This window comes from Pangasianodon hypophthalmus, chromosome 16, assembly GCF_027358585.1.
Source record: "Pangasianodon hypophthalmus isolate fPanHyp1 chromosome 16, fPanHyp1.pri, whole genome shotgun sequence".
Classification (NCBI taxonomy): domain Eukaryota; kingdom Metazoa; phylum Chordata; class Actinopteri; order Siluriformes; family Pangasiidae; genus Pangasianodon; species Pangasianodon hypophthalmus.
The window spans coordinates 20200147-20227379 of record NC_069725.1 but is presented as its reverse complement, the minus strand read 5'-3'; the positions used below and the strand labels follow the sequence as shown (position 1 = coordinate 20227379).

At 40.8% G+C, this 27233-nt stretch overlaps 1 protein-coding gene across 5 annotated transcripts; it reads left to right on the top strand.

Annotated features, from left to right (window-relative positions):
* The first annotated feature begins 1570 nt into the window (after positions 1–1570).
* Positions 1571–27138, top strand: nckap5l (NCK-associated protein 5-like). Of its 5 annotated transcripts, XM_026920676.3 has the most exons (13): positions 1575–1930; positions 6056–6206; positions 16998–17129; positions 17238–17306; positions 17573–17611; positions 17747–17866; positions 18618–18704; positions 18926–22020; positions 22188–22323; positions 22431–22509; positions 22946–23242; positions 23788–23936; positions 25092–27138. In XM_026920676.3, the coding sequence occupies exons 3-13, from the start codon at positions 17004–17006 to the stop codon at positions 25341–25343; spliced, it is 4449 nt and encodes a 1482-aa protein (XP_026776477.3). In that variant the 5' UTR covers positions 1575–1930; positions 6056–6206; positions 16998–17003; the 3' UTR covers positions 25344–27138. The 5 variants fall into 5 exon arrangements, with proteins under 5 accessions (XP_053096931.1, XP_026776477.3, XP_026776476.3 ...); XM_053240956.1 differs by lacking the exon at positions 6056–6206 and having other exon boundaries at positions 1571–1930; positions 25121–25260; XM_026920675.3 differs by lacking the exon at positions 6056–6206 and having other exon boundaries at positions 1576–1930.
* Positions 27139–27233: the final 95 nt, after the last annotated feature.

Genomic DNA, 27233 nt, shown 5'->3' with positions numbered 1-27233 from the left:
ACATTTTGCCCATAGCTAAAAAAGTTTAAATGTGTTTCTTAAGGAATATGTCTATACGTGATTACCTGAAATCTGTCTTCTGACCTATATGCATGTCCTCTTACAAGAAAATATTGAGGATCTTTCCTCTATTCTGTATTCCTTTATTATTATTATTATTATTATTATTATTATTATTAATTTTATTTATTTATTTTTTTTAATGACCATTTTTCTGCTCTATTGAGATTTTTCCTGACATGTCCTGTATCCTACACGTATTTATTTGGAACATTCAATTCCTTTCGTATCTCTGTATGCATGGGTGTTCAATCTTATCTAGAAAGGGCTGGTGTGGGTGCAGATGTTTTGTATTCCAACTAAGCAGAAACCAAACCTGTCTGTTGAAATCTGTAGAAAGTTAAGATCATCTGATGAAACAGGTGGAATCGGGTGTGGCTCCTGCTGGTTAGGAGTAAAAACTTACACCCACACTGGCCCTTTGTGGATAAGAATAGACACCCCTGCTATAATGTGTTCATTTGGGGACCCCCCCCCCCCTCAGTGTATTAATACAGGGCATTTCCTATTCCGTATGTGTTGGGATGTTTATTCTTTCTTATAAGACCTTATTCAGGACCATTCTTCTGTTCTGTGCATTTTTTCTGGACTATTCCTGTATCGTGTATATATTTATCAGGATCCTTTCCTCTGCCCTCTATCCACTGATTCAGGGCTTTTCATATGCTGTGATAATGTGCTGAATTGGGATTTCTCATCTTCTGTGTGTGCTTTTATTGAGGACTTTATAGACATTTTCTGGAACATGTTCTGTGTCCTGTATGTAGTTATTCAGGCCCTTTCTTCTGTCCTATTTCATAAAAGCATTTATTTAGGACTTCTCCTATTCTATGTGCATTTAGTAATTCTGTCCATTAAGAAATTATTCAGGACTTTTTACAATGTGCTACATGCGTTTTCTCTGAAACCTTTCTTCTGTTCTGTAGGCATTTTTCTGGGCTTCTCCACTGTCCTTTATACACTTATTTAGCACCTTTTTTTAAATCACTATAATATGCTCTCCTCTTTTATATGCATTAATTTGAGACCTTTTTACTTCTTTATGCGTTACAGGTCCTTTCCTGTGTATATTATTCAGGATTTTACCTCCGTCCTTTCTACAGTTATTCAGGACTTTACCTCTGTCCTTTCTACAATTATTCAGGACTTTACCTCTGTCCTTTCTACAATTATTCAGGTCTTTACCTCTGTCCTTTCTACAATTATTCAGGACTTTACCTCTGTCCTTTCTGCAGTTATTCAGGACTTTACCTCTGTCCTTTCTACAATTATTCAGGACTTTACCTCTGTCCTTTCTGCAGTTATTCAGGACTTTACCTCTGTCCTTTCTGCAATTATTCAGGACTTTTGCTCTGCTGGAGATGTCCTGTGTCCTATATCCATTTATTCAGGACCTTTCGTATCCCTATAATGTGTTCATTTGCGACATATCCTCTTTCATATATGTATTTATTCAGGACATTTCATATCCCATATATTTATTCATACCTTTCCTGTGAGTTCTATACAATTGGAACGTTTGCAAAGCCATAAATGCATGCTTATACGCAATCAGCGTTCTCGCGTGCGTGTGTGTGTGTGTGTGTGTGTGTGTGTTGTGATTCAGAAAGCTTGTAGTGATGGCAGGCCTACGTGGAGCACATGAACAAACGGGGCGGGCAGCGCGAGCACGAGCGCGAGCCATGACATCACTTTTCCTGCCTCGCGCTGCCTGCGAGCCCTAAACACGGCGAGACACGACGACCAAACATCCGAGTAACACTCGCCCGAGAAACATGTCCCCGCTCTGCGAGCTCCACCGCGCACTCCGAGGCGTCTCTTAGCGCGTTCGTCCGGGGATCCCTCTACCCACCCAGCCACCTATCTCACGGTAAAGCTTTTACTTTATCACTCTTTTTTCCTTTTCTTTCTTCCCAGCGTCCTCTTCTTCTCCTACACTGAAATTGCGCTGAGTGAGCTAAACGTAGCCGCGCAGCTAAGCGAAAAGCGGAAATGATGCGATTAAGAAGCCAAAATACAGGCTCCGTCCGAAATCACACGCTGCCGTACTAAAACCGTGTGCTGAAATAGTACGCTTCCGCAGTACTACAACATACTACTGAGTGCGCGTGTGCGCGGTTTAGGACGGAGCCGTGTTTCTCTTAAAGCTAACGGCTAACTGGGACGCCGGGTTTGAGGATGCTGGCTGAGATATCCTGCCTGCTCTCAGACAGGATGCGTTGTGTGTGTGTGAGTGTGTTTGGGGGGGGCATTTAAATACCATTTTAAATAGCGAAGGCCATGTTTGCAGCACTGTATTCATGAAAACTCCTAGTAATAATAAGAGAAGCACAGTGTTATATGGGTTTACCTCAGCGCCATTGTGTTGACCTCAGTAGTTGATTTTAAAGGTATACCCCCCTCCTTTCCTCCTTTCCTCCTCTGTGTAGCAGAAAACTGTTGGCACTTTTACAGTCTCCAGCTTTTTGCTTCTGTGCTGAGTGGCTGTGCACTGTAAAAAAAAATTGCTCATTTTGGCAGCACCCATGTTGCATTACCCCCTAAAACAGCAACTAATTCAAGTGTAATTGAGGGTAAAAGCATGCCCTCCTCCTCCTCCTCCAGCTCCAGCCCGTCCCCTTTAATATTTTACAGATGTTTTTCACATTTGCAAGGCCCCCATGGCCAAAACCTATATTAAGGCTGGCTTACAACCTAGGCTGCGATGGTCAAAATTCCAAGGCGGTGCAGTAAAGTTAATGATATTCACTCCTGCTGAGAGGTTTGTGAGTCCGAGCCGGACACTGCATGACACAAGAGCCAGGCTGAGGATGCGCCACAAAATAAATAAATAAATAAATAGCTGAAAGCAGTGGACAGTAAGAAAGATAATCTAAGAAAGATAAAATAAAAAAAAAAGGCCAGTCGTTTTGCTCTGACCGCATAGGACTGGCTCCTTGATTTGGAGATAGTCATGGTTGCGTGGCTGCTGTGCGAGCTACTCCCATGATCAAAACGATTATCTCTCCTTCGCCCTGGCCTTTGATCAGTTTTCTCATGCCCAGAGGACATGCGTCGTCCCTAATGGAAGACAGATGACCTCTTCGTTTTGTGATTACAAACCCCTCCTTAAGGTATTCAAAAAGGTCACGTTCAAACCTTCCCCCCTGCTGTGTATTAACTCTTGGTGTGTGAAATGCATGTTTTATTTTTGACTGGACAAGTTATCACCATGGCCAAGCACCGTTCCTTCTTTTGATTGTTTATAAGACAGATTGTAAGCATACCAGTGAGGGTGTATCCATCCCACACACACACACACACGCGCACACACACGCATGCACGCGTACATTTGTCTTACTGTCCTTGTGAGGATCTTCCACTGACATAATTATTAATGCAGCTAATTAATTCTATGCCTACACCCAAATCTAATCCTAACCTTAACCTCAGGAACCGAAAGGAACGCTTTTGACTCTTTTAGGTTTTTAAATAAAAGCTGCAGTTTTTGTTTTAAAAGATTTTTCTTGTGGTTAACAGCCAAATGTCCCCATCAGGTCAAAACTGTCAGATATTCCTATCCTTGTGAGGAAATTTGGTCTCCACTAAGATATAAAAACATGACCCCCCCTCCCCAAGCACACACACGCACACACACTTCTGTACATTGCTCCGGGCGCTGGGTGAGACGCAGATTTTCTCGTTGGACCTCTTCTCGCAGTTGTGCAATTACTGTCTCAATTCTTCCTGAAAATGCTTTGGCCGTAAATATTACGCATGGTTTATCAACTGGGTGTCATTCAAAATCTTTTGAAGTTATAGACTGTTTTTACCATTTTGTCTTCTTTCGCAGTGTGCGATTTCTTAAGCTTTTTATTCCTTGTCACACCATATGAGATGATCTCAATAATATTTTGGCTGAATTATATAACAGATTGTGCGATGAAGTGTTCTCCATGTCAGATTATACGATGAAGATTTTCTAACGAGAGACCTGTGGTTAAAGGATATTTACGTCATCAGTCAGCTTGATCCAGGCTAAACAGAAGTATTCTTCAGAATGAGCTTGAGGTAATAAGAATATTTATTTCTGTCCATTAGCGTGTTTTGTTTATGTTTCGCCAGTGTCATTACCGTATTTGTAGCTGTCCTGTGAGTTTAGCGCAATCCTGTATCGTCCTCCTGTTGGTGGCTTTGAGACGAGCGTCGTAGCAGTGCTCGTACTCTTTCTGATATTGACAGAATTGTTTTCTTTGGTCGAGATGGCACCAAAATCGTCAGTGAGCCCATTAAAGTGTGCATTCTAAGACCGCCGATCTTAACTTGTGACCAAAGAATTCTTTTACGATGTGCGATTTTTGTCCGCGACAGCAAACTCAGGGCAAAAAATCATACAGTGTAAACCTGACTTGAGATTAGTAAGGCACTCTCTTCTTACATGTCACTTTCCACTCTATTATTTTGTAAGCATGTTATTTTTAGAAAGCATGATTTACAGCAGCTCAGATTCAAAAACAAGACCTCCAGAAGACCTTTGTGAAACATTGAGCTGTTGACACTAATACAGGCCTTTGTCACACTGTGTAACCTTCAGATTATTTAAAGCTCAAAACTATGCAATAAAACTTTGTCCTCATGTAGCACTTGGGATGATACTGTCCAGCATGGTACATTGTTATGCTACGCCTCCCACATGGCTGTAGCTAGCGAACAGTGTCTGTTTTTCCTTCTTGAGGCTCATGATGTTATTTCATGGACCGGAGCCCAGAATGGTCCGGGGAGATTACGTCCAGCCACCTGATCATGCCACTGAGCCAGGAGGCTGATCAGCTGCTAAAACAAAGAAAGAGCACATGAGAGACACAAAAAGCGAACCAAATGGGAAGTGCTCTGAAGTACGTGCTGCTGTTTTGATACTCGTTGCCTAATGAAGTGTTCTGCATGTCCTGTGTATTTAAACAGTAAGGGGAAAGCTGAGTGGTTAAGGCTTTGTGCTACTAATCTGAAGGTTGCATGTTCAAATCTCATCACCACCACAATGCCATGGTTGGGTCCTTGAGTAAGACATTTAATTGTAAGTCACTTTGGATAAAAGCGTCAGTCAAATGAGGAAATGTAATCATAAATGCAGTAGAGTCCAAGTTGAAAGAATGACTGCACATTATAGTTTACATGGCTGGATTATTCTTTTGCTCAATATTGTACAATTCTCTTATCCTGCTGCTGCATTCAGGCACCCTAAACACCACTCTCTGGACAGTTGTTAGGACTGAAGCGTGAAATTGGACCTTTGCTTGGGCCCCTATAGCTCAGACTCCTTCTCCAAGAGCTTCCATGCGTCTGTTCTGCCCAACTTGAGAGAATGGAAGTGGTCATTACATTCTCTTTCTTGCCTCGTGTGGTAAAAATGGTCACACTGCCCACAAAGGGGAAACATTTCCTCTCTCTCTCTCTCTCTCTCTCTCTCTCTCTCTCTGCCTTGTTAGGGCTGCCCTATTATCTGTTTTTCCCCACCAGTGAGTTTTCTCCTGCTCTCCATCTTGCCAGTACCCTGGTTATGGATTGGTGGGGCACATTAGCATGTGGAGAACTCATCAATTACTCAGGGAAGCCGGAGATCTCAGCAGGGGAGCACGGTGCCGACTCGGCAAGACCGCGCCTCTGTTTCCACGCGCTGCAGATATTTGGAAGAAAGCAATTACGCTGGCTGCACTTCCCCCCTGCTGCCTTTGTTTCATTTCTGGGGGTCATCCACCTTTGTAAGAGCTGTGGGAGCTCATGTGAGGGGGGGAAAAAATGTAATTTTTATTTACACATCTTTCCTAGGACTAGGAAATATTAGTTGAAACACTCATCTAATGATATATATTTTTTTTCAAATTAATATTTTAACAGTACCTCTTCTTTTGAGATGGCAGGATTTTGGGGTGTCAAGCGCAAGCTGATTGGGAGTACTTAGTGGAAGGAGCGTGCGATCGCATAACATGGGTTGAGATTTGCTTTGCTTCCCATCCAGCCCACAGAAGAAGCTGAGGTCGTGCAAACATTTCAACTGGTTCTCCACTCCACAGAGCGCCAGTCTTCAGCAGCAACAAACATTCAATTCATGCTGGCGGTGAGCGGAAATATGCGTCGGAATGCAGCTCTAATCAATTCAAGCAAACCAGGTCAGTGGCACATCCTGTTTGGGCAATTGAGGGATAAATGTCCACGATGTGGTTGGACAGCGACAAGAGTTAAACAAATGCCATCAGAAATGGTCTAGTGTGGTCCATTTCATATGGCAGGGGCTCTTCCTGACATTCCTTGCACAAATGGCTACATTCATAGAGCTCTTTGAAAAGCTTTACCACCAGCCGGTTAAAAGAAAGCCTCAGCGGTTTGGGGTCCTGTGACCTCTCATCCCATTAATTACAGCCAAACCCTTTCCTCAAAAACTAACCCTGATCTATGCTGTATTTGTGTCAAATATGCGAAGAAGCCATCACTTTTAAAGCAGCCTTTTTTTTTTTATTCATCCAGGAACATCCGGTACTCTGTTTTGGCAGCAGAATTCTCATAGGTCTTCAAACACAGGCGCACAAGTGAAGGTGATTAATGAGCACATGGAATGTGGCCCCTTGTGTCGTCTGCATACGTTCCACACTCATTAATAAAGATGAATATTTGGATTATAGTGCCATGAGCGGACAGTGGGTGCAAAGAGCAGAACTAAATCCTAAAGGTGCAGTCCAGATGCCGTCCAGATGTTTTGTCATTCTGTCCCTGAAGCCTACTGAACTCAAGGCTTCACTGCTTTTTACTGCACCCTCGGCAAGGGGACAGCGGCTCTGGTCAACACTGCGTGCATTCCAGGCTTTAAACAAAGCATATGCTCCCTTCATACCAAGTTCCTCATTTTCTGACTGGTGAACATTTCTCTTCCTCGTTTCATTTCACCTGCGATCTTTATTTGTCGATCAACAGAGGAACTGGCTCGGATTTCTTCCTCTTTTGGTCAGCATGACATTTATCCTAGGTGCTAACTATTGTCACATGCTTCAGGCTGATCCTTGTTCAATGTTTTCAGACAAATTTGTGTTGATACCACCAGGTTATATTTGGATACAAGTGTATTTACTGTTCATATAACCCCTTGAATTGATGTGCTTGCTCTTGAATAGGGTGTGGGTGTGGCTCAATTGAGTCTTTTGTAACCACATGATCCTGCAGGGTGATCATTCACTTTTTTTCCCCCACATACACTTGAGTGGGGGAAAAAAAAAAAAAAAAGATCACTCTCATTAAAGATAATTGAGGTGGTTACAGAAGGCGCAGGTTCTATGCAAGTATCGCTGTGGCCTTCAGTCACATGAAAAAACTGTACACAGGAGGGCTTGGTTCAGTTTTAGCTACACACAGACCCCTCCTCCTCCTTTTCCCCCCTCGTCCAGACTAGTGTCACATTTCCAAAAGGTGGATCAGCCCCTCCACCTCACATGGAGTTCAGCACATTACAGCCCATTAAGCTGTCTTGCTCTCAATAGGGGCTTTTTTTTTGCCGGCGCTCTGATTTATTCCCTTAATCCGAACTCGCCGCAATGCCACAAATGCACAAACGCTCAGCACAACATTTTGTTTTACTGTTTATCTTTTAAATCTGTTGTCTATCCACTGTAAAAGAGCCGGGATTTATCTCAGTTTTCCAAGATAATTTAATACAACTTGCAACATTTTGGTCTGACTATGTACAATATCTCATTGGGACTTCATTGCGATTGTTACCATTCAGTTTAAACAGTATGCCTAACATTTGGAGGTGTAAAGTATTTATTTTTTTTTTTATTATAACACAAAGGTTAAGTATACAGCTTAACATTCTTGGTTGCATAAGTATTCACCCCCTAGATCAGTACTTTGCTGCAGGTTTTCAGGGACATGTCTATATCAAGTTTGCACATCTGGATCCTGATATTTGTTCCCATTCTTCTTGGCAAAATTGCTCCAGCTCTGTCAAATTGGATGGTTCAGTTCGAAGCTAAGGTTTGATCAGCAAAATCTTCTCTGCTGTAATAGCTTGTCCTTTTTTTTAAAACCAGATGTTCCACTTATGTTAAATGTCCAGCTGTTTTCCAAGAGACATGGCTTGGCAAAGTACTTATGTTCATGTTAATACAAATGGCATCCAGCACCTGGGGCTTTCTGACTTACCCAAGTGTTCGCCAGTTGTCCTGCCATTGCTGAGCAGTAAATTGGTAACACTTGAAATAGCAGTGAAGATCCACAACCTTCAGGTTACGGTCAAGATATACATTTGTTACCACCACATTACCACCCACTGTTACGTATTACCTCCTTATTGATCCTTGTATGTGATATTTACGATGCTTGCCGAAGAGCGCCCGAATACACAGATCATTGACAGGCCTTTCTTGAGCGAAAGTGGTGTTTGCAAGATCACAATGGCTCTTTGTGGCAGATTCTCTCCACACTCGACTGTTGGCTCCAGGACAACATGTGACCCCTCTTCCATTTGGGTCATATCACCCAATTTGGTTTTCTTAACACACAGCCACTGTTTTGCTCCAGGAGGAATTCCGGCGACAGGGGTGGCTGACAGGGGCGTGATCCAGGGTTCAGGCATGGTTTTGATGAGCTTCTTCATTGGCCCCTTAACCACAAGGTTGACGCGGTATTTTAAGAATGTCTTCTGAAAAATCATTCACAAGGATGCCTTTGTTGTGCTGGAAAACAGCCAGTTATCCTTTAGGGGATGCTCGTGCTGGAATGACAGGCTTGACTGGATTTTAATATGGTGTCTTAGTACCTATAATTTAAAAGACGTCTTAGAAATATGTGATAATTCCGATATCGCATGGGTATGTATATTTAATTGCATAAATTCACCAAATTGGTGTCAGCTGATTGACTTTAATAATTCACACTCAGGTGCTAAAGCATTAATTAACCCATGTCTGAATGAAGTAATTCACCTTTTAAAAAAAAAACAAAAAACAGCCATCTTGTTCATTTTTTTTGAGGCAAATTACAGAAAGTCTGTTGTTGTTTAAGGTGATTTATGGTCTGTATTTATGCTGTTCTTGGAATCCATAGACATTCCTATCACAGAAACATAAAACTATCAGTTATTTTTTTAACAGCTGAATTTTTTAAAAAATACATTAATCATACTGCAGTTTGCTTTTGTTCACAGACATTTATTGATTGATTTTTAATGTGTTTTGACTTCTTTCTCTATTTTTAACTAGCCTTGTTGTTTGAAAGATGTGTTTGAACTGGAGTGGAATTTAAGTCAAGTGATTGTCATGTCTCAGTTCCCAAATTGTATCATTACAGGTAAAAAAGAAACACCAGCCTTTTCTGTGTAGCTCTGTATGTCCGCGCAGAACATTAACATGCCCCGCCTCGTTGATAATGATACAGTGGATTATTTTGGCTATATATTAAAAAAAAAACAAAAAACAGTAATTTAAAAAAAGAACAGTCATGATTTTTTTTGTTTTGTTTTGTGTGTACCTATACTGACTATCAGTAACTATGGTCACAATCCAATCAGCGCTACTCTGCAACCTTCACGCAATCCTCTTAGGACGAGGCCCGCGTTGCCTGGGTAACTCCACAACTACCTTCGACTGGTAGGATATCCTCCCTTGACTATCTTTTGTCTTTCGTGCATGGCAGAGCCTTGTCCCTTTTGAAATATAACCCCCCCCTCTCTCTCTTTTATGGCTGCTCCAGCAGTTGCAGGGTTAATGTTTGGGCAGCAGCAGTTGGAGGAGGGAGGGAATGAGAGAAAAGAAGAGAGGTGGAGGTGGGAGGTGGGAGGTGGGGGGGCGGCCCACAGCTGCCGTAGTGCACTCGGGTTTGTACGAATAGGACGCCTGCTTCACTCGCCCCGGAACAATGGGAGAACACGGGAACCACCGCAGCCAGCCTGGAGACACTCGCCCAGGTTTCAGAATGAGCGAGACACACGTGTAGGGAAGGTCTACAGAGGGCCATGTCTAATATGACATTGCAAGGGCATATGAGACGCGTATTCTGTTTCTCTGTCTCATTTGTCCTGCCTGGCTTGTCCTCAGGTTCCTAGGATGATCTGACTAGATGTGCAGGTATAGTAAACTTTTAGCAAGGGCTTAAAGATTTTTTTTTTTTTTCTGTTCTCTTGTAAAGGCGTTTTTGTATTTTAGAGACACCAAAACTTAAACAAATTGTTTTCCTTTTTCTAAAACTAGCTAAAGTAACACAAGATAGTAGGATATTTATAAAACTACAGTTTGAAGCTTAATGAGAAGCATTATTAAAATGTTTTAATGTCTTTTACTGTCTTTACTGTGAAATCTTTTGAATTGAATGAATCGAAAAGTGTCACCATCTGCACTGAGCTTTTCATTGTTAAAGACTTGAAGTTGTGCATCTTTTCCACATGATTGTCTGTTTAATTATTTCTGAATTGCTCTGTCTGCACCACAGAAGTAACAGAGTTCATCAGTTTGTGGACCATTCAATGCTTTTGGCGAGACAGATAACCTGACTCATCCAAAACGGCGCCATTCACAGTCAGACGACAGCAAATTAACAGCTTAATTCACACCTCACCTTCAGCTGCTTTCATAGTTTCTTTCCACATGTTCTCAGCCGCCCTTGAAAGAGCAAGGCGTCCTGGTTATTTGTCTTCCCTGCTGTGTGTTTTGGTAATCTCGAGGTCTTTGAAGCAGACACAAATGGGGGATTTAAAAGATGTGCTTTAGAGAAGCGAGGTTTGCTGCACTGTGAAGGACAGTCTGCATTTATATAGCTGCAGACTCGCCATTATCTTGCTTTAGCACTTGGGATGAGAGCAGAACAGTGGGTCAGGGAGTGCATTCATTTTAGGCCTGTCACGGATGCATTAGTCTGCCGTTAAGTGGATAATGCGATCTCGAAAATGGAAATTTTGATTGAACTGCATTATTGAAGGTATTCTAAATTTAATGCAAAGATCCAGAATCTCGCACTACAGAGACTGCGGCTATCCCCAGAATAGTGCACATCAGAAGGAAAAAATAATGCCCCCAGGGGGATTGACGCGAGGCTTTTATGTTTGTTTTTCTCCTTAGATGGAAATGAGCAGCTGACACCTCTTGGCTAATTCTTTTCATTCTATGCATAAGAGGACCATCAAGTCCCTGTTCTGAGACAGTTGATCATTTTATTAGATCATAAATCACCCAAAAATAGGATCAATAATTTGGTGGTGTTTGGCATTGCAGGGCTTTGTGCATGGTGTGTGAATAATCAGAGACTGCCTCAGCGGACGGGGATGGGTTTGGTTCTTAATAACCCCTGGAGTGTGGGGGATGGAGGCAAGGTTTGGGGATCCCAGAGCCCCAATTCTGTTTGATTGCCTTCTTAGTGGCTTTATTTCACCCCTCCCAATACTAGCGAATTTCTTTCTTTTTTTTATCTCCTCTTGCCACAGAATATTTGCATTAGTTACGTCTGTACTGTCTGCCCTTAACAAAAGAAAAGACATTTATATCCATTTATATATACCTATGTGTTCCAACACACTGTACATGTGTGAAATGATTCAGACGTATGTGGCACAAATAAATACCCAGTTTTGCTGAAATATTGAGGCTTGTAAATTAGATATTTTGATCTATTTTAACCAGGAAGCAATAATTTTACAGGACAAAATGTTTTGTCCTAATGCTCCTCTTTGTTTAGTACATTCTCTTGTTTGGACCAAGGATTTTGGTTGTATTTTGTTTTATAGTATAGCCTAGCAATATAATTAAATCTGTGTTGTGAATGTGTTGCATGTTTTTAAATGTTCCCCAGTGTCCAGATGGACCTTGAAATTTGCTGCCTGTGGTCTTTTTTTACTGGGAGGGGAAATAAAATCGGTATTCTCTGCCACATTAATGCTGAAACTCCACCATCCTCCATCTTGGATACTCGTATAAACCAACACCAGTCCCCCTAAATCATATCAGCAAATATGCCATCATTCAGACACGTTGCATCCTCCACATTGTCAGATGAAAGCTTGTGTTTCTATTTGATGTCTCCAAAAACAGACTCGCCTGCAGTGTCTGACTGCCACGCTTTACAAAGTCTGGTGTGTTGAGAGAAGCTCTGGTTTCCAGCGTTAGTCATGTTCAAGAGACTATCCTCTGGCCATCATGCCAACGCGGTGACTCAGAAACAAGGGGAAATCAGGGAAAACGGAGGTCCGGCCGTTTCTCTGCGTTCCAAATACAAACATCAACAATTCAGTTCAATTCGATCTTATTTGTATAACGCTTTTCATAATCGATATACAGAGCAGCTTTACAGAAATCTGGATGTAGATTTAGATCCCTAATGAGGAAGCCAGAAGCTTCCGAGACGACATGAGGAAGAAACCTTGAGAGGAACCAGACTCTAAAGGGAACTATGCTGGGTGACACCGGATAGTGCGCTTAGAAATCATTACAGTATACAAGTGCAGAGGAGTAAAGAGAAACCGCACTAAGTATGCTCTTTATGAGGAGTCTTCGGATGAGTACAGGACAGTCTTTACGATTACAGCAGCAGCTCTTAGGAACAAGGTAAGATTATCCACTAAAGCAATTATGAGTCTTGGGGATGAACCTTTTTGGAAGTGCAGATCTTTAGGGTTTCCATTTTGGACCATCCATAACAGCAGGAGGAGGTGTTTCAAAAGTGCAGAACAGTAGTCTCTTGGCAGTGAATGTTCAATAAATGTACTGCTTTACAGATTAGTGAGCATGGGGGCCCTGTTAAGGCCACGGCACAATGTTTTACTGCTAGGTTTATTACTCAGTATATAGTAGGATTATGTGCTAGGAGCTTGCTAGTGCTGCCAAGAATCTTGTTAGCATAGAGCCTATAGTCTTCCCTTTGTTTGCACTAGGAACCTTGTCTCCCTCTTGTCGCCAGAGGTGTAATTGTTATAGCTAGTTCTACTTGAGCGTGTTTAACTGCCGACTGTGAACTTTCACACTGACGCAGGTGTGTGCAGAAGGATCTATAGACCTATTTGGAGCACAAAGGTTCAGGGCCAGAAGCAAATTGATGCTAATCTCATTTAGTCCAGACAAGCTTTTCCTGTTGGCTTCAAGTGACCACAGACTGAAGGTGTTAGTGTAGTGATTGTAGGTGAATACACTCACCATCAAGATGTCAGTTGACTGGGGCCCCATGATTGTCTAGTGTTGCTGTGATTGACAGGGGAGAGACAGTCTGCCATCCTTTCCCCTAGACAGCACAAGCAATTTTGCTCTGTTGGATTCCTGGCCACCGATGGCTGTGGCATCACAAGGATTCGAACTCGTGAATTTCCAGACGATAGGGCAATAGTTGTGCCTCTCGGGAGCTCTTCACTGGTGGAAAAATGTGTTTTTTTTTTTTTGTGGTTTTGCTTGTGTTATGAATATGCTAGGAAGTTTATCATGGTTGTTGACCAGGTCATTGTTTGTCATCTGTAATTTATTTGAAAATGTATTTGCAGTTTGATTTTTTTATTATTTTATTTATTTTTTTTGGCATTTTTGTTTTGAAACGTTTGGCCAGTCACGACCCTGACAGGATAAAGCGGTTACTGAAGATGGATGAATGAATGAGCTAATTTTCAGCCATTTCAGCCATTCTGCATTTTCCCTTTTCTACCACTTAACGTTATTCTTGAGCCATTTGACGTAACAATTTATGACTTGACCGCCAAATTGTGTTTACATTTTCATGTGGATGGAGATATTTTCAAAAACATTGTTCATGTTTTTTTGAAAACAGACGGGTAAAAACCACATTTTCAAAAATATCCATGTATGTTTGGACAGTGCCTGAGACATGGTTGCATTGTTAACTGTCTAATCAAAGGGTGAGGCTTTTATAACCACAATGATCTAATGTACAAGTTAAAAAGCTGCTTTTCTGGCATGTCAATGATTAATGATATCTCTGGAACTGACTTTATGCGTCAGTCGGTAGTTTTGCAGTAATATTCAGCTGTACTGCATATGTGTACCTTATCTCAGATCTTCTTGAGCAATCTCTTTTATGAAATTGGTTAAGTATTTTTTTGTAATCTTCAAGTCATTACACTGGAAGTATATCTAGTAGTTCTAGGACATTCTGTAATTAAAAATAAACAACACAAATTGCTTTATGTAGAATCGTCTCTCAATCGAAACTTGAAATTAGACTATTTAGCCAGTGCCTCAGTGGGTTTGACTTACTCATGCGTTAATTTTTCGTTCCTCGACAGTGATTCATAGATGAAAAGTAAAGATGAGCAAGCCATGACAGCCTCGCATGTGGCATCTCAGATAAACTCCCGAGGATAGGCTTGATTTCCTGCGCACTCTGACCCCCCCAGGAGATCCACCAGGGATTCAGAAAAAAACAAAGGCATGTGATATACCTTTTGATATACAGTCCAAGGCTGACAAGCGTCTAATGTAACGTAATTTACCTCAAAAGTATGATGAGCTAATTGTGTGCATTAATTTTGATTCTAGAAAATAAATAAATACTTGAGTACTTAGGAGGTGTGACTTTATGTAGCCAAGGCCTTTATCCGCTCTAAATAATGTGTGGTGATGAAGCATTATCACTAGATGACGTGTAGAAATATGAGGTGGTTACGTTATATTTACATTCTACCAAACCTGTTCGTCCACCGTCAGCTCTGAAAGGAAAAAAAAAACTAACACTTAATCTGCTTATCCACTCCTGGTGTTGTTGACTGCAGTGTAATACTTGGAATTCATAACTAATGATTTTGCATGACAGTTGAGTGAAGAGCCAGGCTCTTTTGTGTTAAGGTTTATTGGTGTCAGGAGTTTTGGAAAAATCCCCAACCTCAAACAAGCTGTATGCAAGCATCGCACATGCTTACATTTGGAGGTCTGTTTTTTTTAAAAGCAAGTTGTTTCTGATGGAAAGAAACAATGATAATAATGGGAACTTTACCTCCTATAATAACATCCAGCACACAATGGCATCTATATAACCTTTGTGTTTAATCTATATAAAGAAGATTATGTTCTGTGTACTTCCATTCTTAGTACCTCATACCCAGCAAGCTATATTTGTGGATTTAATACCTGGTGTATCTCAGTGCCTTAACAGTTCTGTGTAGCAAAGGCATTTTTGGCTGTTGGTCAAAAGCAGATACAAAACAGCCACTACCTTTCAGGCTGCCAGTGCAGAAAAAAAAAGCGCTCAGGTTTGGGTGTTTTTTCAGCTTGGTGCTATATATAGTTCTTGGTCATGTGTAATGTTTGCACAGCTTTTTAAATGGATGGCTACTGAAAATGCCATAGTGTTATTCCAGCTGGTCTGATAAACTGGAATCTATCAGTGCTTAAGAGGGGTTTTTGAAAGAAAAGACAAGTGTTCTGTGCACTCTGTACACCTCTTGCTGAAATCAAACTGTACACACCACCCAGTGCCTACTGGTATGATTCATCTAAAAACGCTTAAACTTCATTAACAAAGGTAACATAATGTGATTGCTTGGCATGTACCAAACTAGTAATGCAGCTTATTATTTAGCAAAGCATTTTCATTTACTCTTTACTTTATTAATTAGTTTGTTCATCTTCACTAACCGCTTTTCATCCGAGGAACACAAAGAATGGGACACCAAGCGCACGAACATGCATGCATTTACACACTCGTTCACACCTAGGGGCAATTTAGAGTCACAGATCCACCTACCAGCATGTTTTTGGGAGTTGGGAGGAATCCAGAGAGCCCACAGGAAACCCACATGCACATTTGTGGAGAATATGTAGAACTCCTCACAGACAGTAACCCAAACTCACTGAGGCGGCAACCCTACCTACTGTACCACCTCAAATACTAGTGTTACAGCTAAATGTGTTAAGTGGATTAGGAAAGAATTTTTCTGTTCAAAATTATCTGATAAAATACATTTGCCTTATTCTGTCTGAGCTGTTTCTGTTAAAGCTTCAGACATTCCTACAAGCACATTCCTAATGTGCTCTGATCCCCTGTACTCCGCTCTGTGACCCCAGTGGGTTTTGCATTTATTGGTTTTTATAAGAGGCGGATCCATTTAAACCAATTCACTGCAAGCACAACCAAGCTGGCTCTACGGAGACCGAATGTGTCACTTTCAACGTTAAAAGCATCAATTATGAATGACTGGAATGAACGTGCCAATCGATTTTTCAGATTGAGTTTTGCAACAGGATAGCCGGTGTGCTGTACAATCCCAAGTGACTAGTGAAGGTCAAGGTTCTGGTAATGCAATAACAGGAACGGGTGGACTCTGACTTTTGCATTTATATAGGGCATGAGAAGGTCGAGTAGTCTGAATGGATCTGATTCTTTGTTAGTGGCGACGGCAGACTAATGCTTTGCACAATGCTTCCACTAGCCAGTGACCTAGTCCACTTTGGCAGAAAATAAGAGGCTGTCAAGTGAGGTTCTTGTTTCTGAAGCATAAGTAGGCCATGAGAAACAGGCTTCTGTGTCATGGTCACTAATGCAAGTTAAGCTGGAGTCAGGGGGTGGTGACATGACTGCGATCCAGTGGTGTGATTAGAGCGCTTAGTTCTGTTTAATCTCCTTTATTATTACAAAGCTGTAGCCAAAGCCTGGTCCATTAGTCCCACTGAAATCCCAGCTGCCCAAAGCCCTCACTTACACACTAGTTTTGCACCAATCCTACACCTTTTTTTCCCCCCACTATTGCATTCCATCAGCAGGGCAAAGTTGCAAGGAGATATTTGGAACGCTGTAAAAGACTTTGCTTTATTTACAGCAGTTAATAGTTTTTCACTCGTATAGTATATGCACTAACAAAAGAACCCTTGTGGCTTTGATTTAGTGGCCAAACTAGACTGCCAAGTCCTTCTCATACACTGTTTCTCACGATTTTGACAACCACTACTAGATCCAATCCTGTATTCCACTATTCACATTTTTCGTTGCAGGTAAAGATGATGTCCGAGGAGACCCAACACCGAGCGCTTGAGGAGGACCTGGAGTCAGAGGAGGGTGATCTGGAATCATATTTGGAGGAGGAGAGCAGCAGCGAGCTCCTGGAGCGTGTCAGAGAGCTTCAAGTGAGTCACACTTCTGCATTGCAAAGGCACCGTGAGAACAATTCTACATCTTTTATATCTGTTCAGTATCAGTGTGTTGAATAACGAGTGTCTTTTATTTTTGTCCAGGCTGAGAACTCGGCTCTTTCCCTCGCCAACGAGAGCCAGAGAGAAGCTTATGAAAGATGCCTGGATGAAGTGAGTTCTGACAACCTGACTCGATATACTGTAGATAGGGAATTGTTTTATATCTTTTATTCCACAGTGTTCCCTGGTTTGGATACTCTCAAGGTTTTGTACAATAACAAAATAAATCACAAAAAAAGACTTTGTCCTTGAGGCTGATCACATTCCCTTTTAATAAAAATCAGTCTAGTATTTCTCCATTGTAAAACAATGTTGTATGAATGTGGCTGAAGCTAAATACATGTAAATGGCAATCTTTTTTTTTTAAACATCGATAGGTAGCCAATCATGTCGTCCAAGCCTTACTCAACCAAAAGGTAAAGCTTATCACTCTTTTCATTTGTTTTAAAATGCTCTGCTTGTATGCTGTGCACTGTTAAGGGCTACAGGTGTCTGTTTATATTGCCATCCTTCACTTTTAGTAAACGGGTGTGTTCACGTGCTTGTTTCAGGATCTTCGGGAGGAGTGCATAAAGTTGAAAATGCGAGTGTTTGATTTGGAGAGGCAGAACAGAACACTGTGTGAACTCCTCCAAGAGAAACTGCACAATCAGTCATGTGTACATCAGCAGGTAAATTATAATAAAAACATTCAAACAATGTGATAAAACTTTCTCTCTCTAGACAAAACTGTGGTTTCTGTAGTAGCTTTCCGGAGACTGTATTTAGACGGCATATTATGTTTGTGTTTATTTTGCATGCAAAATTGAGGAAAATGTGCACTTTCCTGTTTACCTTAGTGGTAAGAGGGTATTTTTCGGAGATAGTAACAGAAAAGCTATGTAAATCAGATATGCATTTTCCATATATAATATACACATAATGTATCACATTATATTTAAGCAATATTTCACAACCAAGAATTTGGCTGTAAGTAATCACAGCTGTGCTAATATTCAGAACAACAGCATTTATATTGCTTTTATGAAACAATTCTGTAAACAAGAAATTAATACAGAGTAACTGACATTTCAGACACAATATGGCCAAATGTTGTATATTATTGTTAATTTTTGCTCTGTCAGCAACGGAATTCCCAAAGAAGCCACAGTTGGATAGAGCATTGTATGTTGTCATGCAAAGCACAGAATGACTGACAGCCCATAGTAAGTGTAGTAATGGTTTCATTGTAACGACTTATTGCTAGAATTGAAATTGTAGGTAGCAAACACAGACAAGCAGAATGATACAAACAGTGAAATATACCAGTGCTGTTGTACTAAATAATAGCACTCTTGGAACAACGGTTGTCCAGTCAAATTAGTATAAAATAGGAGATAATCCAGTAGAGAACTAACATTTCTTATTGACTTTTGAATTCAGACTGGGTCCTGCTTGGAACACATTTCTGAACTACAGCACACTGATTCAAACAAACAGATTGAAACTCAGAGGAATGCACAATCCAAGGTAAAAACAATGCATGAAGTTCTATAAACTGCAACACAAAACAGAAAGCATACTAAAACATGGCACACATGATAAGTTCATTTTTTGGCCAAGTTTTAAATGTAGAAGTGTCAAAAATTTATTTTGTTTTTAACTGTATTTAGCTAAACTATATTTAGTGTAGGGAGAAGTATTTCTGAAATGTAACTTTCTTTTCTTCAAATGTTTGTCTTATTCTAAAGGGAAATGGAGAGTGTGCACAAACTTGCTTTCCTGAAACCCAAAGCTCCACCACCTCTATGGACGCCTTATCTCCTTTTCTGAAAAAGAAAGCACACATTTTGGAGGTCCTCCGCAAGCTTGAGGAGACGGATCCTCTACGCTACCATCGTTCCTCTGGCATCTCTTCCCTCTGTGAATATAGCCAAGCCCTGGTCTCTAAGGATGCTGTATTGGCTTGCAGAGACAACTCCCCTAGGTGCAATGTGACTAAAACGCATTGTCCCCATTCCTGTTCGGATGTTTGTATTTGTATCAATGGAGCAGAGCACAATAGTGTAAAGTGTGGAAGCTGTAACACATGCCTGATTCTATCCAATAAGGACTCGATCAGTCTAGCCAACAGTAGCCACAATTGCTGCACTTCAAATGCCATTACTATTGACAACCTCAACTTGGCTCCACCTGACTTTCATAAGAACCAAGACTTGCAGAGCCATATGAGCCATGTGAAGCCTACTACGGGTACTAGTGAACTCCTAGTAATCAGGAAGTCTGCCGATTTGTCTGTTCATCCGACGGAAAAAGGTCTTGAACCATCCAATGAACTTTTATCAACAGAAGCCCCTGACTCTTACTCAAGCATGGCAGTACCTGAAAGAGACCACAATAGAGTGCCTGATCATGCACCAGCTAATTCCCTTGCACTGTCTGAGAAAGAGACTAGAGATAAGAATAGAATATCAGATGTTATATTGAACTCCCAATTATCAAAAATTGGCAACACCGCCAGTGAACAGATTAGTCATGATAGTACAAATGATACAAGTACTCTGGAAACAGACTTTAAGCACTTAAAAACTGTATCATTACAGAAGCTTGAAAAAGTCACAGATGGTGAAGAATTTCTGCAGAAAGGTGATACTGATGTCCAGCCAATCACCTCCAAGTTACCTACTCTTGGTCTGAAGGACAGCCTGCAAGACACATATAGTGAGGTAGAAAGTAGCGAACCTGTGCATGAAGGACTGCTGTTTTCTCCCAATGAGAATCATACAGCATCAAAAGTACTAGATGAGATATGTGTCCCTGTGAAGGACAGTACAGCACAAGACCTTCAGACTGATAGATCTAAACTTGTGAACCCCAACCAGGTATGTATAAGAGAGGTCAAGTCCTCCCCTTCAAAGCTGCTCAAGTTTCTCAAGATTCCCACCCTTGGGGAGCGTGCTCCAGTAGCCAATCCTCCCCGTCTCAGCCCTCAACTAACACGTAGCTCAAAGATCCCTTGTCGCAGTAACAACTATGAGGTGCACCATTCACCAGTTGCTACCCGCAAAGCAACCACCGCAGAAAGGCAAAAACAACCACCTTGTCCCAAATCGGAGCCTTATCCATCCACACATTCTGCTCCAACCTCTCCACCCCTGTCTGATGATCCACCTCCAGTTGTGCCAAAAGAGCTTAATTGTGGAATACCTAAAAGCAGTCGAGGAGGCAAACCTACACAAACTGCCCCCTCACAAAAGACACCCCAGAAAATACCACACTATGAAAATATTCCTGATCTCTCCAATGCCAGTGGCTCAGACATATCCCAGGTTCTTGGAGAGGTGAGCTGTGCTCTCCGTTATGCCAGCTCTAACACAGATAAAGTTAAAGGGAAGATAGGAAGCCTTGGTCTTGAGAGGCCCACAAGTTTCAAATCTCAAAAAGACACTTCACTAGGCTCTGACTTCTCAGACCAAGAAGAGAGCCCAGACAGTCCTGTATGGCATAAGCAGGCCAATCACCGCAGTTTGCCTAGTCAGTCATCTTCACAGAAGTCACAGATGAGTGGTATGAGGTCCAGAAGCCAAGAGAAGAATGAGTTAGTGAAAGACCACATACAGAGTGCAGGATCACCCATCAAAAAGAATGATCCACCACCCATTCCCAAGAAGACAGGTGTGGGCAGACACTCAGGTGAATCTAGCCATTCCTTTAAAGAAAGACTAGCTGCACTTGGTAAGCTAAGGAACCCAGAAGAATCAGCTTGCTCCCAGGCGACTGAGAAAAAAGAAATGCCTCCACGAACCAGCGACAAAAGCAAAGCTGCTGACTATAAAACTGAAGAACATAAACTTTTAAAAAGTACAGATTCTGTTGAAGAAAAATCGTATGTTTCAGGTGATATGGACAGTGCTGTCTCAAAGCTTTCTGACCAAGGCATCAAAACAATACCTGTAAGCTCTACAATCTCTAAGCTGGAAAGTGAATCATCTAGAATGTCCCTTGCAAAATCAGAAAGCCCTAAATCTAAAATGCCTGGGCTATCTACCAACTTAGAAGCTGCACAAGCTTTGCGTAGCTACGCTAAAAGTGCAACTCCACATAGTCTTTCATACAGTGGGAAAAACCTGTCCAGTCCCCACAGCAGCAGCCCTAACAGGATTCCTCTAAAATCTCCCACTAAAACTGTACCACCATCTTTGAATCGAGATGGGAAACAAACCCAGGAGCTTCCAAGGTACTTGTCCAAATCTGAAGACAGAAGCCAATCCCGAGCTGGTAAGAAGAAAAACTCATTCGGGGAGAGCCTTCCTCCTCCACCTCCAAGGCCTACAGAGTCGGTTGAAGAAAAGAGACACTCGGCACCAAGCCCTCAGTCCTCCATTGAGCAAAAGGTCATGAAGGGCATTGAGGAAAATATGCTGAAGCTTCAAGAACAGGACAAGAGTCAAGCACCTGAAGTTAAACAGAAGGCTTCCAGCGGAATTGCCAACTGGTTTGGCTTGCGGAAAAGTAAGCTGCCAGCTCTTAATCGGAAACCCGAGGCTTCAAAAGGCAAAGATGATAAGAGAGAATGGAAACTCAATATATCCTCAGGGGGAAAGGATTCTAAAGTGGCTACTAAAAAGCCAGAGAGCGAGAGCTTGAACATATCCATGTTAATGGAAAAAGCGGAGGGGCTACACAAAGCCCTGGAAGAGGAACGTGCCTATGTGAATGGTGTTGCTATGGACCGACAAGGAAAGGGACATTCCTGTGAGGTGGTGATGGACCAAGCTCAGGGGCAGCTCTCTGTAATGTACAGGGGTGTGCCATCAGACAGCTTCATGCAGCAGCTGCTTAACCGGTATGTATGATGTGGCAAGTTCATACATTTCTACTTACGTATTCCATTGTGCATCCAGCTTTCTCACTTAGTCATGCATTCCTGAATTTGCACACACTAAGAGTGTGTAATAGAAATAATATTTCAAACCCGTTTGAATAATTAATAAGTTTTTGTTTTTATAAAAGGGTGGATGGAAAGGATGTTGGAGGCATTGGTGTGGCTCATCGACGCTTATCATTTGATTGTAAAACCAGGCCTGTCTTCAGCCATCATAGCACAAGTGGTGTTTGTCAGACCAGAAGTAGTGAGGACATGGAAAAGGTAAAGTCATAATGGCTTGGATGTCACTGCCAACAATTGAAATGTATGCCTTTAGATTCTATCCTAAACATAACCGTAATCATGCTGACTTCTGTGATTTGTCCCAGGCTGCATCTTTAATGACTAAAATGGATGGTGTATCTGATGAGAACCTGGCTGATTCAATTCACCATGAGCACTTTGCAGGTAGGACTGGTGACTGATACCACAGTCACTCACCACACCAAGATGATGTATTTGATGAATGGGTTAGTGCATGACCTCATAAACAGGCCTGGACCTGATCGTCCAGTACAAGGTTGCTTGACGTGTTTCTTCCTGTGGCTTTTACAATGAGTCACACCTGCAGAGCAGTAACATCCCAACATTTGATTTCACTGTTATTTGACTTTTTGGCTCTTAAGCAGAAAATGCTAACAGAAGATTTTTTTTATTGACAGAAGATTTATATTTCAGGTGTCTTATTTCAGATATGTGAAGTCTTTACCATTTTTGTGAACTTCAGAGTTACATATATGATTAATGTGTATTAACCTTTCCAATTTAGCAGTTGCTATAGTGGTATCATACCAAGTGTTTAGCATTTAGTTGGCTTGTTTCAATATCAAACTGGTTTTTACAGGCTCTGGAATTTCCACACACACCCTGGACAGTGGTATTGGCACATTTCCTCTTCCTGACTACAGTGTGAACGCTGGATGTAAAAGTGTCCCCAAAGGGAAGGCCCAAGGGGAGAACGATCCTTCCTTTCCTCAGGGAAGACATGGCTCAGGGATTAAAATTCCCCACAAGGCCTGGACTTTGGAAAGAGAGCTGTCATCTTTAGATGAAGATTACATCATGGGACAGGAAATGGATAGCACCCCACTGGAGGGCAAGCTTGCACCCATCCAAGTTGCTGACGTAGAAGGTCAAGAAGGTACTGATGTTTGTTGGTGCATTGTTTTTTTCCTCAGCTTTTTTTTTCCTTAGGAGAATGTCTAATAAGTTTACAATACACTGGACCCAGTACCAGCTCAGTGTTGATGATGCTGCTTATTGCATTTGCCCCACTTATCCCTGTCTTAACTCTTCTGTTAATTGTGAGCAACTATGCACCTGTTCACATTATACTTGGTCTAATAATCAATGAATTCTCAATTTTGATTGGTCAGAATTTGTTAATTAATTTTCTATGACATCAGCTCTGACAGTAGTGCCAACTACAAGGCAGATTACAGGTTTATATTTTTGGAAAGTCTCTCCAGTGTCAGGATTGTGTAACAGTAAGGGTTTTTTTTGTCTTATGAGCTTCAAGAGAAAAAAAGAGAGGCCCGTCATTGATTTTCTTATACCAGCACCCCCTTCGTGTTTTATTCCTTACATATTTCCATGAAATATTCAGTACAAGTTTTAATCCCCAAAAGTTATATTTATGCCTTTCAACTATATTTGATGAATTATGGAACGTCTTTATATTTTAAGGAGCCGATGTCTGTGGCGGACCCATAAGATCTGGCTCCACAAAGAACTGGACATTCCCCAACCTCAAAGGATCAGCAGAGCCGTCTGATGTTTATCTTGGGGTAGAAGAGGCCTTAGATTCAGTGAACCAGAAGAGCTCATTTAGGAGGGTGAGTCTGCTATTTAAGCACATAGATGGCACCAGGAGTGGAAAATACTTGAGGAATCATACTATACTATACTATACTATACTATACTAGTATTATTTTAAGGTATTTATGCTTTACTTGGGTGGTATTGAAATTGAATACTTGTACTCTTTCTTAATTATATTTCCAAGGATATCCAACATACATTTTACTCCTTACATGTTTTTATTAAGACCGTGAAATACTCAAAAGTCTCTTCTCTCATCCAGTCAGTGATTGTTTGCTATAGATATTGTTCACTACACGTAAAAGTTCCTCTGAGTAGAAAAAAAATATCAAGAATCATGCTATGATTAGCGCTGTAACTAACTATCTGTGTTTCTGAATATGTATAAGCCACTAGAGTTATACATATTCACAAGACATAAGACCATGTGGAACTTGAGGATGAGCGCCCTGGCATACCTCGGTAAAATGTTCAACATGCTGGAGTACGCAAAGACTCATATAAATTAGAAGGCATAAACTTCTAATTTGAAAAATCATTTTGTGGTAAGTTTCGCTAATGTGAGTTAGCTGGCGTTAATGTTAACTGGCCATATTTAACTAAGTTAACCTGTTTTTTTTATTATTAATTCCAGTAGCTAATAATTGGCTAGACAGCAAATCAAATCCTAACTAATTGTAAATATTGGTTATTTACATAATATTGTACTGATTAATTCATTATCAAACTATGTAGCATTAGTCATGCATATGACCAGCAAACTTGCAGAGACTGAATGATGTTTTCAGGTTACAAAAAAAAAAAGGCATAGTTCCTTTTAACAGTTTTAGATACATAATAGGTTTTTCACATAAAAACATAACATTTATGTTTTAATACTTTAGTACACTTAAAAGTAGCAACTTTTTTACTTTCATTTGAACATGTTTTGGCTTGATAATTCCTGTTTTAATTGAGTAAGATTTTGACACATTATCTATTCTTTCACTTAAGTATAATTCCTCAGTATTTGTTCCACCCCTGGATGGCATCATTATAATACTGTAATCACTGGATGCGTCACACCATGTGCATGCTGGGCGGATAGATTGCAGGCATGGAATTTTTCTGCCATCTCACTAATTACTTTTTAAAGTAAAATTCAAATTTGATTTATGCCATATGTTCAGCGCTCAAAGACTAGTGATGCCCCATTCAGGCGTGACAGTGACCCCAGAAGCCTCCCGCAGCCGACTCAAGTGCGCAGAGGCAAGGCACGTGCTCCTGTCAACCCAGACCTGGGAAGAGAACCTGGGTTAGAGCTGGTGAGAGAGAGGCCTGATGACACACTTTCCCCTGGCCACCCCCAGGTCTTAGAGACCCCTGAATCCCTTAGCGACTCTCTCTATGACAGCCTGTCCTCCTGCGGTAGCCAAGGCTGAGAGGGAGCACCGGTAGCTGAGTGGATGGGAATTAACTGACCATCAGGTACCAACTTTTTCTACACCTTATGTTAGGCAGCAGTTTTTTTTTTTGTTTTGTTTTTTTTTTTTAAAAAAAAAAAGATGGACACTCACAAGACAGCACGCTTTTGGCACCAGAAGACACCCACTATGTGTTCCTGCAAGAAATCACCTTTTTACCTGAGAATTTCTACTGGACGAAAGCCAGCGAAGCGTGGACGCGTGTGTGGTGGATTTGAGGGATTCACTGAATTTCTATGCTTGTGTCATGTTTTTATAACAATCTTACACCACATTCATTCTGATTCAGGTAGTAGCAGAGTAGACATGTCACTTTTCTGTCATTGAATTCTTTGTAATGATTGGACACTCAAAACCATTACAAGTCTTCCATTAAAAAAAAAAAAAATCTCAGAATGTTCTCGAAATTGTCTCTACATGTACATCAGCGCACATCTTTCGTTAACATAGTTGTGTAAAGTTATTGCGAAGTGAAACGTGTATATGTATGTGATTTTTGTTCATAATTTAATATGCATATTTTATGTAAAAAGTAAAAAAAAAAGATTCATTTGTGTACAATTTGAATTGGACACTGACTTCCATTGAGTCCATTATAGGTTAGGTGTCAAAAACTTGTAGCAATAATAAAAGTACTATCCGCGTGTGATAGCGCTACAGTGTTCTACAGTGAATTCTACTTTGCAAGTATTTATTTAATTTTCTTTTCTCAAGAGTGTGGTAAGACAAGACCACATTTTGCTGGTTACTTTTTAGCATTTGCTCAATTTTCTGTGCCCGGCTGTATATGTTTCTGTTTATCACTAGGAAGTCCTCAACAGGGCATTTCACTTAAAAACATATATCTTAGTTGGATACTTAACTTGATCAGGTTACATAATAGGTCAAGAGCATTCTTATCGGATGGTCTTGGTCTTCGTCTTAAGTTATCCGCCCGAGAAATTCCGGCCTTCTGAGACACCCTTTAAGTTGAATATTTGTTTTCACACAATCAGTGTTCTGTTCTGTTCAAGTGAGTTAATCTGTGATGTTGTCTTGGCAAATGACCTCCTCCTGTATTGTACATGGTGTGTACACTTCTGTGGACATGCCACAAATTAGAAACACCCTGTGACACCCCTGACAAGTTGTGTAAACATTGTGTGACCTTCTTACTGAATACTGACATTTCCAGTCAAATTATCCTTCTGCTCCTTTTGACACTAATTTTAATGAGTGAATTATACTGTTAGTGCAAAACCACATCATTTTTATCTTAAGATGATGATTTTATCTTAAGGTGAAGAATTCTTAAATGGCAAACTTGATGACATTGAGATTTGGGTCCCTTTTTTCACTAGGTCATTAAAATTAGATTTTGTAAAAAATAAAAAAAAAAATCCACTTATCCTCGAACATGTCATTAATATGTCATGTCGTCATCATGACACCAAGCGTTCTCCTTTTGTCACGGTCCCATTGATTTGAAATGTGTTCTTGTGTAATAGATTCCTATGTTTCCTGTAGAAGTTATTCCATTTATTTTGACAATTTATTTTGTTGTAATTTTCAGGACAATTTTATATTAGTTTGCTATGTTTACAAAAGAATTTATGACGAAGCTGTTAATATATCTGTAAACTTTTTATATTAAGGTGCTATCGGATGTTTTTCCACTCATCTCTACAAAAGCCATAAACCTGTTTTTCATAATCATCTTTTTAAGCAATTGCCATCACTCATGCAATTAAATAAAATGTTTTTATGCAGTTTGCCCATGGTATTTGCCTTTTTTTCTTTTCTAATTTTTTTTGTTCGCTATGTCTAGTGGTGTTTTGCAGAAAATGCTAGATGTATACTAATAAAAAA